Source organism: Anastrepha obliqua, chromosome 4 (genome assembly GCF_027943255.1).
Source record: "Anastrepha obliqua isolate idAnaObli1 chromosome 4, idAnaObli1_1.0, whole genome shotgun sequence".
NCBI lineage: Eukaryota > Metazoa > Arthropoda > Insecta > Diptera > Tephritidae > Anastrepha > Anastrepha obliqua.
This window is the reverse complement of record NC_072895.1, coordinates 113,861,604-113,876,457: the sequence shown is the minus strand read 5'-3', so window position 1 is coordinate 113,876,457 and position 14,854 is coordinate 113,861,604. Positions and strand designations below refer to the sequence as shown.

The window sequence follows — 14,854 nt, the reverse complement described above, 5'->3', positions numbered from 1 at the left end:
AAACTTTATATTCCGAGAATGTTTGTTTGCCGCATGATCAATCGTTTATCCAAAACGTCTGAACTGACAGACAGAAAAAGAAGTAGTCGTCCTCGCGTCGTTCGAACCAGTGCAGCCATAAAAACCGTTCGAGTGAGAATTCGCAGAAATTCATTTAGAAAGCAGAAAATCATGTCCAGGGAAATAAATTTATTGACCAGATCTATGTCAAGACTAATTGGACTGATCATCTTTTGATTACGCGCTTGAAGAAAATTAGACTCGACAGATGCAAGCAGCTTCTTCGGTAGCACGCGGACAACGGGAATGAAAATATTCATTTCACAGGTGAGAAAATGTTCACTGCTGAAGAAGTTTTTAAAAAGCAAAGCGACAGAATCTATGGTAAAACTTCTAAAGACGCAAAAAATGTTGTTCCAAGGGTTCACCATCCAGCCCCCGTAATGGTTTGATGGGGAGTGTCTTGTAAAGGCGTTACATCTCTTGATTTCTGCGAAAAAGAGTTAAGACCGGGGCAAACGTGTACCAGGAGGATGTTTTGGAAGGCGTGGTGAAGCAGTTGAGCAGTACACTTTCTTCAATGGAGAGCGTTGGATCTTCCAGCAAGATTCCGCTCCAACCCATAAGGGAAAGCACCACACAGCAGTGGCTAAAAACAATATTCCTGAGTTCATAGCCGCACAAGATTGACCGTCTGGAAGTTCAGATCTGAATCCATTGGACTACAGTTTGTGGCCAGAATTGGAGAACGTGGCTTGTCGAAGACCTCACAGAAGTTTGGAGAGTCTCAAACAATCTTGTTCAAGCAGCGACGTCAATATCCATGAAAGCCGTGTGTTTTGCAACAACAAATGGTGACCATTTCGAAGGGAAATTGATTTCTTTTTTTAAATATTTACATGATTAAATAAAACTAGCTTCATTAAAAAAGTATCAATATTTCATATCTATGACGGACTTAAGGGGTTATACGCAGTTATGAAGCAAATAAAAGACGGGTTGTCAAGGATTTATCCTGAAGAAACTTCAGAATATTTTAATTTGAAAATTTTTGGCGGTTATAAAAGCATCCTTCAAGAACGTAACAAAATTTTTTATTTATGAAAATGTTGATTATAGAGCGCGCTGCAGGCGATTTCTGGAACCTCCTTTAAAAAAAGACGATTTACGGTGTACATCGTAACTCAGGATTGGATTATCTGAAATCAAAAAACCAAACAAATTTTGTTAATATATTAGATTATCTAGTAATTAATCGTTCGGCTAATCAAAATAGTTAATTTTCACAAAATGGCAGCTTTTAAAAGAAATGATTTCGATTTTGACGTGATAACGTCTTATAATTCGATTTAACAGGCTGCACGCACGAAAAAATGTGTCGTTACCTTGCTCATATGTAGTTACCTTGCTCATATGTAGTTACCTTGCTCATATTAGTGTTACCTTGCTCATATTAGTGTTACCTTGCTCATATGTAGTTACCTTGCTCATATGTAGTTACCTTGCTCATATGTAGTTACCTTGTTCATATGTAGTTACCTTGCTCATATTAGTGTTACCTTGCCCATATGTAGTTACCTTGCTCATTGCATTGAATGAACTGCAAGCGAAAGAGCGGAAGGAACGACAAAGCAAACAAAGCAAACGAACGGCAACGTTCGACATCTTGCTCTCCCCTACTTAAGTGAGCGTATATATGTATGTATATGCGCATATGTACATATATAAATTCACGTATTTGTATTGGCATATGCCTTCTTATTGATTATTATTAATTTGATTTACTTGAAGAATTTAAAATAAAACCAAGTTTGTTAATAATACCTGTTGTTTTAATGTTATTATTATTATTTTTTTATTATATCTGAAGGAAAAAATGTATGGTAATATTTACCATATCTATACTAATATTATAAAGAGGAAAACTTTGTTTGGTTGTAATGAATAGGCTCAAAAACTACTGGACCGATTTTAAAAATTCTTTCACCATTCGAAAGCTACATCACGAGTAACATGGATTATATTTTATTTTGGAAATAGGGCTCGAGATATAGGTCAAAACGTGGACCCGGGTAACCTTCGGATGTGTATGTACAATATGGGTATCAAATGAAAGCTGTTGATAAGTGCTTTAATACGGAGTAATTTTCATACCTATTGATGACTAGGGTCTCGAAATATATGCCAAAACGTGGACCCGCCGTGTCTTTGCACCGAATTAAACCAAACTTACACACATTGTTAAGTAGGTATTGAAGATGATTTCCGTATAGTTTGAATACCTATTGGTAGATAGGGTCTCGAGATATAGGTCAAAACGTTGACCCGGGTAACCTTCGGATGTGTATGTACAATATGGGTATCAAATGAAAGCTGTTGATAAGTGCTTTAATACGGGGTAATTTGTTATGTTATGTTATGGTGAATGCTTTAGTACAGAGTATTTTTCATGCCGCTCCGTGACTGGGGTCTCGAGATATAGGTCAAAACGTGGACCCGGGTAACCTTTGGTTGTGTATGTACAATATGGGTATCAAATGAAAGCTGTTGATAAGTGCTTTAATACGGGGTAATTTGTATGTTATGTTATGTTATGTTACGTTATGTTATGTTATGTTATGTTATGTTATGTTATGTTATGTTATGTTATGCCATGTTATGTTATGTTATGTTATGTTATGTTGTGTTGTGTTGTGTTGTGTTGTGTTATGTTATGTTATGTTATGTTAAAGTATATGTTATGTTAATGTTAACTCATTCTCTATATCCATACAAAATATGTATCAAACAAATAAAATTAAAATTTTCTTTTGAAAAATGCAACCATTCAATCAGTATTTTCTTATGACGTTATCACGTTAAACTATCGTCAGTAAACCGACTTTGCAGACAACCTCTTTTTACGTTAAAATTTGGCCGTAAATTGATTATAAAATGGAAAATAAGTATCAGATTTACAAAAGGAACGATTAATTACTAGAAAATGTATCTTTAAAGATTGAGTTAAAACGGTTGACCGATCAAACAACGTTTAAAGTTTCAATACCTACCTTAAAACGTGCCGAGGCATCTCTACATATTTAGGTATAACTCCGAAAGTATTGCTTAGATCTACTTCAAATTTCGTGCGTATATATATATGTACATTACAAAAATGCAATAAAAAAATCGATTTTTTTGAAAGTCATAACTGCGTATAACCCCTTAAGGGTCCCGGCTCGGTCTAGAGCTCGAAAATTTAGGGTATTTTCAGGATTTTTTTTTATATAAAAAAAAATCGAAATAGTAATATGACTAGAATCACATGTCACATGACATGGACAATAGTCATTGATGTTGTGAAAAACATTAAAATTTTAGACGATTCGGTTGAATAGTTTTTTTTTGACAACAATAGACCGAAAAAAGTCGTTTCGACTGAGTTTCAGTTTGAGGGACATGAGCGCGCGGACCACTCTCTTCCTAGTTAATGGGCTGTAGAAGTCATTTGAATAGGCCGCTATTTCGGTAGATGTCACTTTAGAAGCTGTAATTTTTAGATATTTGATAAGCAGAAACTACGCCATTAATAAAAATGGAACGGTACTCGTTTAAACAACGCATTGAAATTATGCAAATTCACTATAAAAATGGTGAAAATTTGGCAGAGACGGTTCGTAAAACTCGAACATTTTTGTCGGACCGCAATACAGAAATTTGTGAAAAAATTCGAGGTGTTGAAAATCCGTGCACGTTGCTCAAGAGCAACCGAAAATATTGCTGTTGTAGCTGAAAGTATTGAAGAAAACCCAGGTTTGTCCATTCCTCGTCGTTCTTTGGAATTAGGCATTCCACAAACGACATTACACCGTATTTTGCATAAAGATTTGGGTCTTAAAGCTTACAAAGTCCAGTCAACACAAGAACTTAAGCTGGCCGATCATTAACAACGTCGTGTCTTTGCTGATTGGGTCGTTGAAATGCATGAAAATGATCCGGAGTTCCATAAAAAATCATCTTGAGTGATGAGGCCCATTTTCATCTCGGTGGCTTCGTCAACAAGCAAAATTTTCGGATCTGTGGTTCAGAAAATCCAATAGTTATTCTTGAAAAGCCTCTCCATCCTCAACGTATGACTGTTTGGTGCGGTTTATAGTCCGGCGGAGTCATTGGAAATGAAGCTGGAGCAATAGTTACGGTGAATGGATTTCGCTATCGAGATATGATTAATGATTTTTTATGGCCGGAATCAAATGGTATTGATCTGGACAAGGTTTATTTTCGGCGCTACGTGCCACACAAGCAACGAAGCCATTGATCTTTTATCAAAATAAAACCTCTTATTGGAAAACCCTTTATAATATTGGGAATTTCCGCATGAAAATTTCACAGTATATTCTTAAGGTACCATACTTTCGAAATATCGAAAAAACCAAAAATCTTGTTTTTTTTTTTTTAATTTCTAGACCACCAGGACCCCTAAGTTGTAACATAACTTTTGGCAGGACTAAGTAGAGTAAAATTCAATGAACGATATCCGTTCAAATTGTTTACACGCTCATAATGGCTCTCAATAAGAAATAGTTCAATCCCCGAATAGCCCGGTGCGCACTGGGAAAATTCAATTACACGATTCAACATCGAATTGGAGCGAACCTGATCCATATAAATGCTTTAAGTCGCAAACCGGTTGCACGGAACGAAGAAACTTGCGTTGAGGTTTCTTACATGGACAAGAGACACATCGGCCCTTGGGAAAGATCAAAACTGATCATACATGGAGCCACAGAAAAGAGGTTATGCGAGGTGTGCAGCTCCAGAATGGGCATAAAGGCATACACTACCAACTTAATGACAATGGATTTTGAGGCCTGTCAGGTTTTTCACAGCCCGGACAGTGACACCATGGATTTGTTTAGTTCCGGCATTACGTGCATTTGGGCAGACGTTTACCTGAAGCAATTCGCCACAAAAGAAAGAATTTGTGGGATAACTACTCGTGGATTTTGCACCATCATAACGCACCGTCGCACAATCCTTCCACTTCATCATTATCCGTCCGTGAATTTTTGACCGAAACGAACACCACCCAACAACCATCGAATTCAACTGCGATTTTTTTCTGTTTGATCGAGTCAAAAAAACCCACTACAGGGAAGGCGTTTAGTAGTCGAAAGGAAGTAATGAAAAAATCGAGGACGGAGCTCGAGAAATGTTTCGCCATCAAACGCTGGCAAAAGAGCTTTGCAGTTGTTGGGCAGTACTTTGAAGGCGATAACATCACTTTTGAGGAAGAAATTGGTTTTTTGAATTTTCTGAATATATTTTGGGAATTTCTTTATGAAAGTGGTGGTATTCATGAATGCCGCTAAATGTGTTTTGTTGTTATAGCAACAATAACTCTTTCAGCGATTTTCTACAGGTGTCATCGGCGCCGTCTAACGACTCGGTGAGACTGTGGGTTCATTAATTGGTGCGATGAGAGGGAGTTTCCGATGTCAAAGATGTCGCATTGAAGTGGCACACGAGTAGATACTTCTTTTGTTGTACAAGCTCTGTCCGCATGCTGGGTAGGTCGGAACACTCTCGCGAGGTGACTCCTGTGACGGCTACACGATTCTGTTGGCTTAGCGTGCTCCTCGAATCCCGCGGTAGTCCTGTCTCCTCAATATCGATGGTAGGTGGGTGGCAATTCAAAACCATGTCATTCATACCTTACTGTGTCGCGGTGTAGTCTTTTAATGATTTCGTGTTACGGACTCTTTTTTTTATTGAAGAATTTACCATCGCCTGTGCTGATGGCGCCTTCTCACGTCAGTTTTGAAGAAGCCACTTAGTAGTTTAGTTGATAGGTTTTGATAGTGTTGCGGCAACAAGAATACCAACATTTCGATTTCATAGGTATTTCATGGCTCAATTTCTAGGGAGTTTTACGCCAGCTATTTCATAGTTAGCAGTATACTGAGTCAGTTGACCGATTGTGTACGATTATGTGCTAAATATAGTAGCAGATTAAAATCCTACTCATCGAAATTTGACTCCAATATGCACGACATACAGTCTGTGACAGAAAAAAGGATAATCACGATTCATGAAATATAAAAGTTATGTATTTAAAATTTTTTTACATGACAGTATGTACAAAACTACGAGTCGCAATTACTCAATAAGACGTGTAGTCTTCATCGTTGTCGAGTATAGTCTGACATCTTCTTCATGCTTTGAACCAGCTTTTCTGCGTAGCTCGTCGATAAAGAGGACCAGATTTTGCGAATTAAATCGTGGACTGGCTTTCCGGCAAGATGTGTTTTCATGATTCCCCCCACTTTTTCAATGTGGTTGGCGTCTGGGGACTGGGAAGGCCAGTCCATAACTATGACACCATTTCCTTGTTTTGTTGTTTCTCAAAGTGTTTTTCTGAGAGCAGTGGTTTTGATGATGTGGGACTGTAGGATATGTTCGCCTACTTCAGTCGACATTCGATGGTGTTGATACTCACATCTATTCTCTTTTTAGCAAGAATTGATCGCGCTTGGCATGGTCACAAAGAAGGGACCCGCTTAAAAAGTTGGACGATCACTTTATCCTGCTTTTTTGTCGTCACTCGCTTCAAGCCGCGCTCGGAAAACACATTTTTTGTACACCCTATACCGCTGATTCCACATCGTTTGTTGTGGTGATTTTTTGATTTTTAATCACTTTTGCAGCCGCGACGTAAGATAATGTCGGCCCTTTCGAATGCGTGCATAAAAATACAGCCCCAAAACGCTTCGCGTACTTCTCACTCATTTTTGTTTGGTTGCGTTTTGCGGGAAAGTTTCGACCGACACTAACCTGAGTTAGCACAGGCGTCATAGCCCTTGAGTGGGACTATTAAGCAGCAAAAAGCAGAACGAAATATATCTTGAAGTTACAAAAAAAAACCGGTTCTTTTCTTCTGACACAGACTATATATCGCTCCTGCTTATGAAGGAGCCTCGCAAAACTAACCATCTCTTCAATTGTCCTTGGAAACGAACTCATATGACGTCTATTTTCAGTTGGTGCGACCATGTTGAAACAAGTCGTGTCTTCAGCTTACAATTGTCGCGCTAACCGGCCTAGGCAGGGATTCAATAGGTTGCACAACAACAACAGAAAGTAATTATATACATTTTCCAACTACAGTTCGGTTACTCCAGCAGCATTCCGCAAAAGTTTGTGCTGTTAAAATAACGAAACCAAAACGAGTCGTAGTTTCTTTTTCACATCAGACTAGTGGAACCCCTTTATACGGATACGACAAAGACTTTGTGAGATTTGCAAATATTATAAGTATCTAACTGCTTTGTGTAATACTCATTTTATATGGGTAATAAAATCACTTGTTTTCTCTCATTTCTTTTCAGCCGTTAAGACAGCGTCCACAAACAAACAACGCCAAACATTTGCGCTCTACAAGGGTGTCCACTTAAACTATCTGCATCTTAACGAGGGTGCCAACAGCAGTACTACTAACAATATCAATACTGAACTTGATGACCTTTTAAAAGAGTTGCCACGTGTACCAAAACACCAGCATCAGCAACATAATGAACACAATTTTGAAATACCTCCTAGACCAAGTACTTTTGACGAAGATTTAGAAGAAATTAGAGATCGTTTGAATCAGCTACATAAGAAATCGCTACCACTAAGGCAAACATGTGAGCCAGCTACTGAAAGCCATACGTCTACAGCAGCCAACAAAAAAGTTCAATGGCGTAGTACGTCTACAGCGGCCAACAACAACGATCAGTGGCGTAGTACGTCTATAGCAGCCAACAATAACGCTCAGGGAGGTAGAACATCCACAGCAGCCAACAACAACGATCAGCGGCGTAGTACGTCTACAGCAGCCAACAACAACATTCAGTTGCGTAGTACGTCCATAGCAGCCAACAACAACGTCCAGTTGCGTAGTACGTCTACAGCAGCCAACAATAACGATCAGTGGCGTAATACGTCTATAGCAGCCAACAATAACGCTCAGGGAGGTAGAACATCCACAGCAGCCAACAACAACGATCAGCGGCGTAGTACGTCTACAGCAGCCAACAACAACATTCAGTTGCGTAGTACGTCCATAGCAGCCAACAACAACGTCCAGTTGCGTAGTACGTCTACAGCAGCCAACAATAACGATCAGTGGCGTAGTACGTCGACAGCAGCCAACAATAACGATCAGTGGCGTAATACGTCGACAGCAGCCAACAACAACGTCCAGTTGCGTAGTACGTCCACATCAGCCAACAACAACGTTCAGTGGCAGAATACGTCCACATATGTTTCTATAAAGACTCCGATAAGTGCAAATAGATATACCACGACTTCAGAATACACTAAGTCACCATCAACAACTATAAGTGGAACTGCCCCGCCTTATGTTCAGTCGACTTGGAAGCCAACAGGCAACGGCAGAGTATTTGTTGGCCACGAAGAATACCCGACGTCTTCCAGACATGTGCGTGTTCACACACAGCCAACGCAAAAGCCTAAGTCTTCGAAGAAAAGTTGCATTATCGCTTAACCGTGGAAGTTGTGCAAACTCGCAAAGTTATATTTATATTTTTTTCTTTATTTTTATGCAAAGTTTATGGGCGAATATCGGATAGCGACTTCTATGGGCGCCGCTTCTGTGTCGCCTTGAGCTTTGCTCGTAGTCTTGTTGTATCGGTGATTCCAAATGCTGTGAGAGCGTGAAGAAAGGTTAGGCAGAAATGACCGTGGATATATTAAGTGAATTGCATCGGTTTGTCTACTTTATAATGCGACGAACTTGCTTTCTTTGTATCACCCACCGCTAGACAACTTTTCTTAAATTTTTATATTTTCTTGCCTTTCTGGCACGCTCTTGGAGTAGAATCGCTTATACAAAAAAAAAAAAACCATTAGAGCGTGAAATTTTACGCCAAACAGCTTGTGAACAGTAATATTTCCAAGTTAGTAAATTTTACGTATGTGTGTGTGTGTGTGGAGCGAAGTCTTCAAAAACAAAAAAACAAACATTTTGAATATTTTGTTGGCTCGCGTAAAGTAGTATTACTATGAAACTGCTTAGAAAGCAGCTTCGATTTTATTGCAAAATATTGTGCCAGTTCAGTTGTTTTAAAATGAGATGCCAATTAGGAGCGCGAATATACACATAGATAATCCACTCGATTCGATATTTCAATATGACAATTTAACACTCTTAACTTGAAATGTTCTATGAGTAAATACCGTTATTTTACTTCTATCGTTTCGATATGTGTTGTAATATTTTGATCAGTCGAGTTGTATTGCAAACGTGAAAACTCTTTGGTGCCTAAGCATCGAATATTGGCAACTAGTGGCGTAAGCAAAGGCACCTCGCTCATGCGTAATCAAGTGCGAGTGATCACACCGTTAATGGAGGAGTTCACTATGTTCTAAAATAACTGCAACATAATTTCGTTTGCGAGAAATGCAGGTTAGGTTGAGGTGGCTGTTGCGCCACATGGAGTGTAAAGAGTCACAATTGGGCCGGTCGGTTGGCTTATTGTGCGACGACTTTCAGGCGAAAAAATGCTGACCGTTGAGGTGTTGAATTTGAGCATTTGCCGGTGAAGCAGATTATTTTCACAGGCTTTGTGGTTTATAGTGCTTGGTTAATTTGGTTATAAAGCCAAATAATTCAGACGTTTTAAATTATAAAACTTGACATTCAGGGTGTAACTGTTTTAAAAGGCTATCTTTTGGCAGACATTTTTTTTTTCAAGTAAATTATTTTCTAATTGTTTTGATTTTTCGCCTAATAAAACATTTCTGTAAAGCTACAAAGTCTCTGCCGATAAAATTTTTGAAGGAATTTGGGTTTTTTTTATATTATAAAACTGAGATGGAAAATTAATATCTTTTAAAGATCAGTAAACAGATCTTAACGATTTATTACCTTCAGGTGAATTCATTTGAATCAAAAGTCGTTTCAAAAGCAAATAAATTTTCTGGCGATTTTTCGCTATACAACAACGTTTTTGAAGGAATTTGAGGGTTTTTTCTATTTTATAAAACTGAGATGAAAAACTAATTTCTTTTAAAGATTTTATTTTTTAGTAAAACAGATCTTAAAGTTTTATTACCTTCAGGTGATTTCATTTGAATCAAAAGTTGTTTGAAAAACAAATAAATTTGCAAATAAACAAAGAGTTTGCGGACATATTGCGTTTTCTAAAACAATCGCCTGTGCCATGGTTAGATTAGATTAGATTAGATTTGTGGGGTGGTTGGACAAGTCCAAGCACTCAGTCAGGAGACCATTGTACTTCACCCGGACAGATTTCAATAGAAATAATAGAGATAGGAAAGATAAAATGTGGGTGGGAAGACGGAAAAATTAGTTTGAGGTAACTCTTCCACAAATTTCTTGGATTCATTGAGGAATCTTCAGAGATCCGGAAGAGGAGAGTATGAACTGTATCCATACTCAGTACATCTCAACCCAATATCCAAAGTCTGATTCTGGACAGGTACAGAGAAAATGCTCTGCAGTGTCGTCATCCTCAAGACAGGATGGGCATATCGGGCTGTCGACGACCCCCTTGACAGTCATATGCTGACTACAGACGTTGTGCCCTGTGATTACACCCACCAGTACTCCCAGGTCCTTTCTGCTGAGTTTTAAAAGAAAGGCCGCTATTTTCCTATTCCTGGTTCTGTCACAAAGCACTTGGCTACTCTGTACGAGTTCAACCCAGACCAAAGTCCTCTATGGTTAAGCCTTATGAAGTCGTCAACCCATAGTTGAATCGATGCAGAATTGACACGTAGAAAGGGCTCAGCGCCTAGTGGCATACTTGCAGAGCCTTTGATATTCAAAGAAAAATGCTATTTTTTAATATAAATGATCGGATGTTTATTTCATTATATAGAAGGTATGTCGTTAATAGTGGAAAATAACATCAGGCAAATGACCACCACGACCACGCTTACAGGACAATATACTTTTCATGAAATTTTCCATAACCGAATTCCAAAGTGGCTGCACTCGATGTCCTCAATAGCCTCACGAATTCCATAGTTGAGATCTTGAATCGACCCTGGGCTGTTGGCGTAGAACTTCTGATCACCTCTTCGAGAGATTACACGGTCCGGAAACTTTTCCCGTAAAGATCGCTGCTTGTGTGGCACGTAGCGCCGTTTTGTTGAAAATAATCGTTGTCCCGATCAATACCATCCAATTCCGACCATAAAAAATCATTAATCATCTCTCGATAGGCTTTTACATATTTAAATAACACCTGTTATTGGAAAACCCTTTATTTAACCTCAGAAGACAGTTACAGTGTTACCCCTTTCAATGTGGGTAGTAACAGGTTTCCATATTGCGTTTCAAGTGAGATTAATAAGCACACATCGTCTGTGTAGGTTTGGATGTGTCCAATTTCCTGCAGATCATTAAAAAGAGAGTCCACAACAGAGCTCATTAAGAAGAGAGTCCACAACAAAGCACCAAAGTAGGCGAGAGAGTACACCGCCTTGTGGACAACCTTCTTAACCTCAACCTTGACTCCTTCATCGCCTTCTCTATCCATGGTAAGCTGTCTTTTCGATAGTACATATAGAGTGAATCTATCTGAAAATAATTTTTTCTGCTCCATAAGTTCTGATAGAAGAGCACACAAAGTCAAAGGTAGCATTGTAAAAAGCTCCTTCAATGTCCACAAACACACCAAGAGTGTGCTCTCTTGTTTCTAGCAGAGCCGATTCGCCATGGTTAGCGTTGATTTTGTGTGTGTGTGGTTGAATGTGTTATAAGCTTCAGGGTTGTTATTGTATAACTTCCATGCTTGTCGCGCTGTGCATCAATGTTCAATTTTATCTTTATGCTTAAGAAAGGTAGGACATGCAGAGCCAAACGACTTATGAGTTTTTTTGGTACAATTAACACACCAGCTGCCAGTGCATGAACTATGCAGGGGAGACTGAGCACAGTAGAACCTGTAATACTTCTGAGTTGCGACACAATTTTTCGGTATGCCCTAGTTTCTGGCAGTTAGTACATCTCGGGGTGTATGAATTCATTTTATTTTTTTATTGCGTTAGAATTTCTTTTGTCTGAAAATAAATTACTTTTTGTTTATGACGCTTGTCTAAAATATTTACTACCTTCAGAACAAGGCGAATCTATACAAGGAGGTAGCACTAAACCAACAACAATGTTCTGGACAACAGAATGTCACGACATCCTAATGCGCAAGGCGAAAGAAAAAAAAACTCAAAAATCAGCTAATCTACGTATCATTTTGTATAGATATGCCCTGACACGTTTTTTTTTTTTTTTGTTTTTTGTTGGGACAGTCTAGCAAGTACAGCAGTCAGACACAATTAAATCCATTGTACTGCACTCGGATTCCCTTTTTAATTTTCTTTAAATCTACTCGACCTGCGACGAAATCTAAGTAGATTTTGTGGTGCCAGGGAGCCAAGGTGGTCGCTTTTTAACACATCAGTGCCACATACCTCAAGCGTGATTCCAGCAAAGGCGGGGCAGACGCACAGAAAGTGGTCCGCCGTCTCATCCTCTTCTCCACATGCTGGGCAGAGTGCACTGTCTGAGATGCCCACCTTTTCCATGTGAATTGCTCATAGAAGGTGCCCGTCATCAGTCCAACCAGCCTCCTACAGTCCCTTCTGCTTAGTGACAGTCGGTCGGACATGACAGGTAAGATCAGTTTTGTCCATCTGCAGCCTCTCTCAGCCTGTCCAGCTCGCTTGTGGGTTAGAGTAACCTGTTTGCCAACCGTGGCTTTGATGGCTGCAGAAGGGAGTGGCAGAACGGGCTCCGGGCCAAGAAAGTTGGGCTTGCCTCGTAATATACCTTTTCACTTAAAAGTTGTCGGAAAAGAAATTGTTTTTAAGATGTTTAAAAGTTTTTTTTTTAACAAGTTAATTTTTTTTTAACAAGTTAATTTTTTTTTTATTAACAAGTTAATTTTTTTTTTAACAAGCTAATTTTGATAAAACCATCTTTGAACAAAATTTTGGAATGAAAAAATTAATTTCTAAAGGCTAGCTGGTCACGTATTCGCCTTTATAATAATAATAATAATAATACAATAATAAAGGCCAAAAAAGGTGATAATTGTAAAACAGTACCAACTTTAAGGTCTACCGCAAGACACCTATGCCAGTTCTTAGGAAATGTAGAAAGTAATTGCTGTAGAAAGAAATACGTTAATAAAAAAAATACATATCACTCAAGTGATAAGTGTCATAACGTGCAAAAGTGTCATAATTAAAAAACCAAAATGTCGAGCGAATGTCCGCTTTAAAGTTTTCAATTTACTATGCCTCACTAAGTAAACCTGGTAAACCTGAGCAAATGAGCATATAAAATTAAGTATATTTCTGTCAACACAAATTAATCATCAATTACCGTTACTAAGAGTCGTAGAAAAGCTATTTAGATTTGCCAGCGTGCATTTCTCGGAATTTTGAAGCTATCAGCAAAAAAGAAAAAAAAAATCTTTTAATCCCATTTACCTTTTTACTAAAACAAATGTATTGCTTATCATAAACCCCATTATTATTATTATACTAACCCTATATACCATATACACCAACATACTTGTACATGCATACCTACCCATATATTATATACCCCGTTGATTTTTAAAATAAAAATTTTCATTCATTGCTAGCTGCGATTGGCTCTTTGAGCCTATAAGAGGAAATGTGTTTTTATTTATGGTGATATGAAAGAAAGGGAGGGAAACAAGACAGGGGCGGATAGAGAGCAGCGCAAACTTACCTTGTTATTTTGGTATAGGTAGGTGAATTGGCTGAAGTACTCAAGTACCACTAAAGCGCCATTTTGATACCATTATGAGACTTCCAACAGGCAGATATCTACCGTCATCCAGAGCTGTTGATATAATAGAGAAGATTGATGCGATTTGGGTTGGCACACTGCCTCAGGCTGTCGAAGAAAGGAGCACCCAGTGACCTTAATCGTCTAGCTGCCGAACCCCGATATTTACAGAGGAAGTGCTCAACAGTCTCCTTCTCTGAAAGGTGCCCACAGCTTCGGCATTGGGGGTTAAATGGTAAATCTAGCTTTTCCGCGTGTGTGGCCATCGTCCAATGGAAAATTGAATGGCGTGGAGTTCCCAGAAGCGGAACTTCATCTTTTCTGCGCATTCCTGAGACATAATTTGTGCAATTCCTCTTGAACAACTTTCAGAGGGATGCCGATGACCAGGCAGGAGGGCCATGCGGTCAATTCAGTCCCCTTCCTGACAAGCTTATAATCATTTCATTTTCCTCTATGTTCCTATATCCTAGAAGCCAGATCAGAGAAATGTTACCTGCACACCCAAGTGATTTGATCTCCTCCTTACAGGAGTTTACTAGTTTGGTTCTGCACCAAGGCGTCGTCAGAGCCTATAGAAAAAAATGTTAATATCTCCCTCGCTCCTACGTTCCCTAAGCATTTTGTATGCCTGTAGGAACGCACAGACTTCTGCCTGAAAAACACGATCAGTATTCGGTAGCCTAAAGGAGATAGATAAATTTGCTGACTTAGAGAAAATCCCAGCTACGACTCCCGATTTCATCTTGGAACCGTCAGTGAAGACAGACGTGCAAGCTTCAGTGCAGATTTTCCCCTTGTTCCAATCCTGTCTAGTTGGAAAGATTGCTCCTAGCCCAACCCTCAAACTCCAGTTTGCGAATGGAGAGAATCTGTTCGCAGTTCGGAGAAATACGGGTTTAACTGCCCAAAATTGCTATCATGTCCCTTGAGAGATTGCCTCCAGAGGCCAACCTCCTTTAACCTGATTGCACGGTGAGCTGCGATGGAAATAACGCAAAAGTCGATGGGAAGTAAGTGCAAAAC

General features: G+C 39.0%; 1 protein-coding gene across 2 annotated transcripts in view; it reads left to right on the top strand.

Moving 5' to 3' along the window:
• Positions 1–12,910, top strand: part of LOC129245675 (uncharacterized) — a 48,056-nt gene extending 35,146 nt beyond the window's left edge. For both annotated transcript variants that reach the window (XM_054883996.1, XM_054883997.1), the window contains one exon: positions 7,368–12,910. In XM_054883996.1, coding sequence (XP_054739971.1) covers positions 7,368–8,527 — 1,160 coding nt within the window. In that variant the 3' untranslated portion in view covers positions 8,528–12,910. The remainder of the gene's footprint in view (positions 1–7,367) is intronic.
• Positions 12,911–14,854: the final 1,944 nt, after the last annotated feature.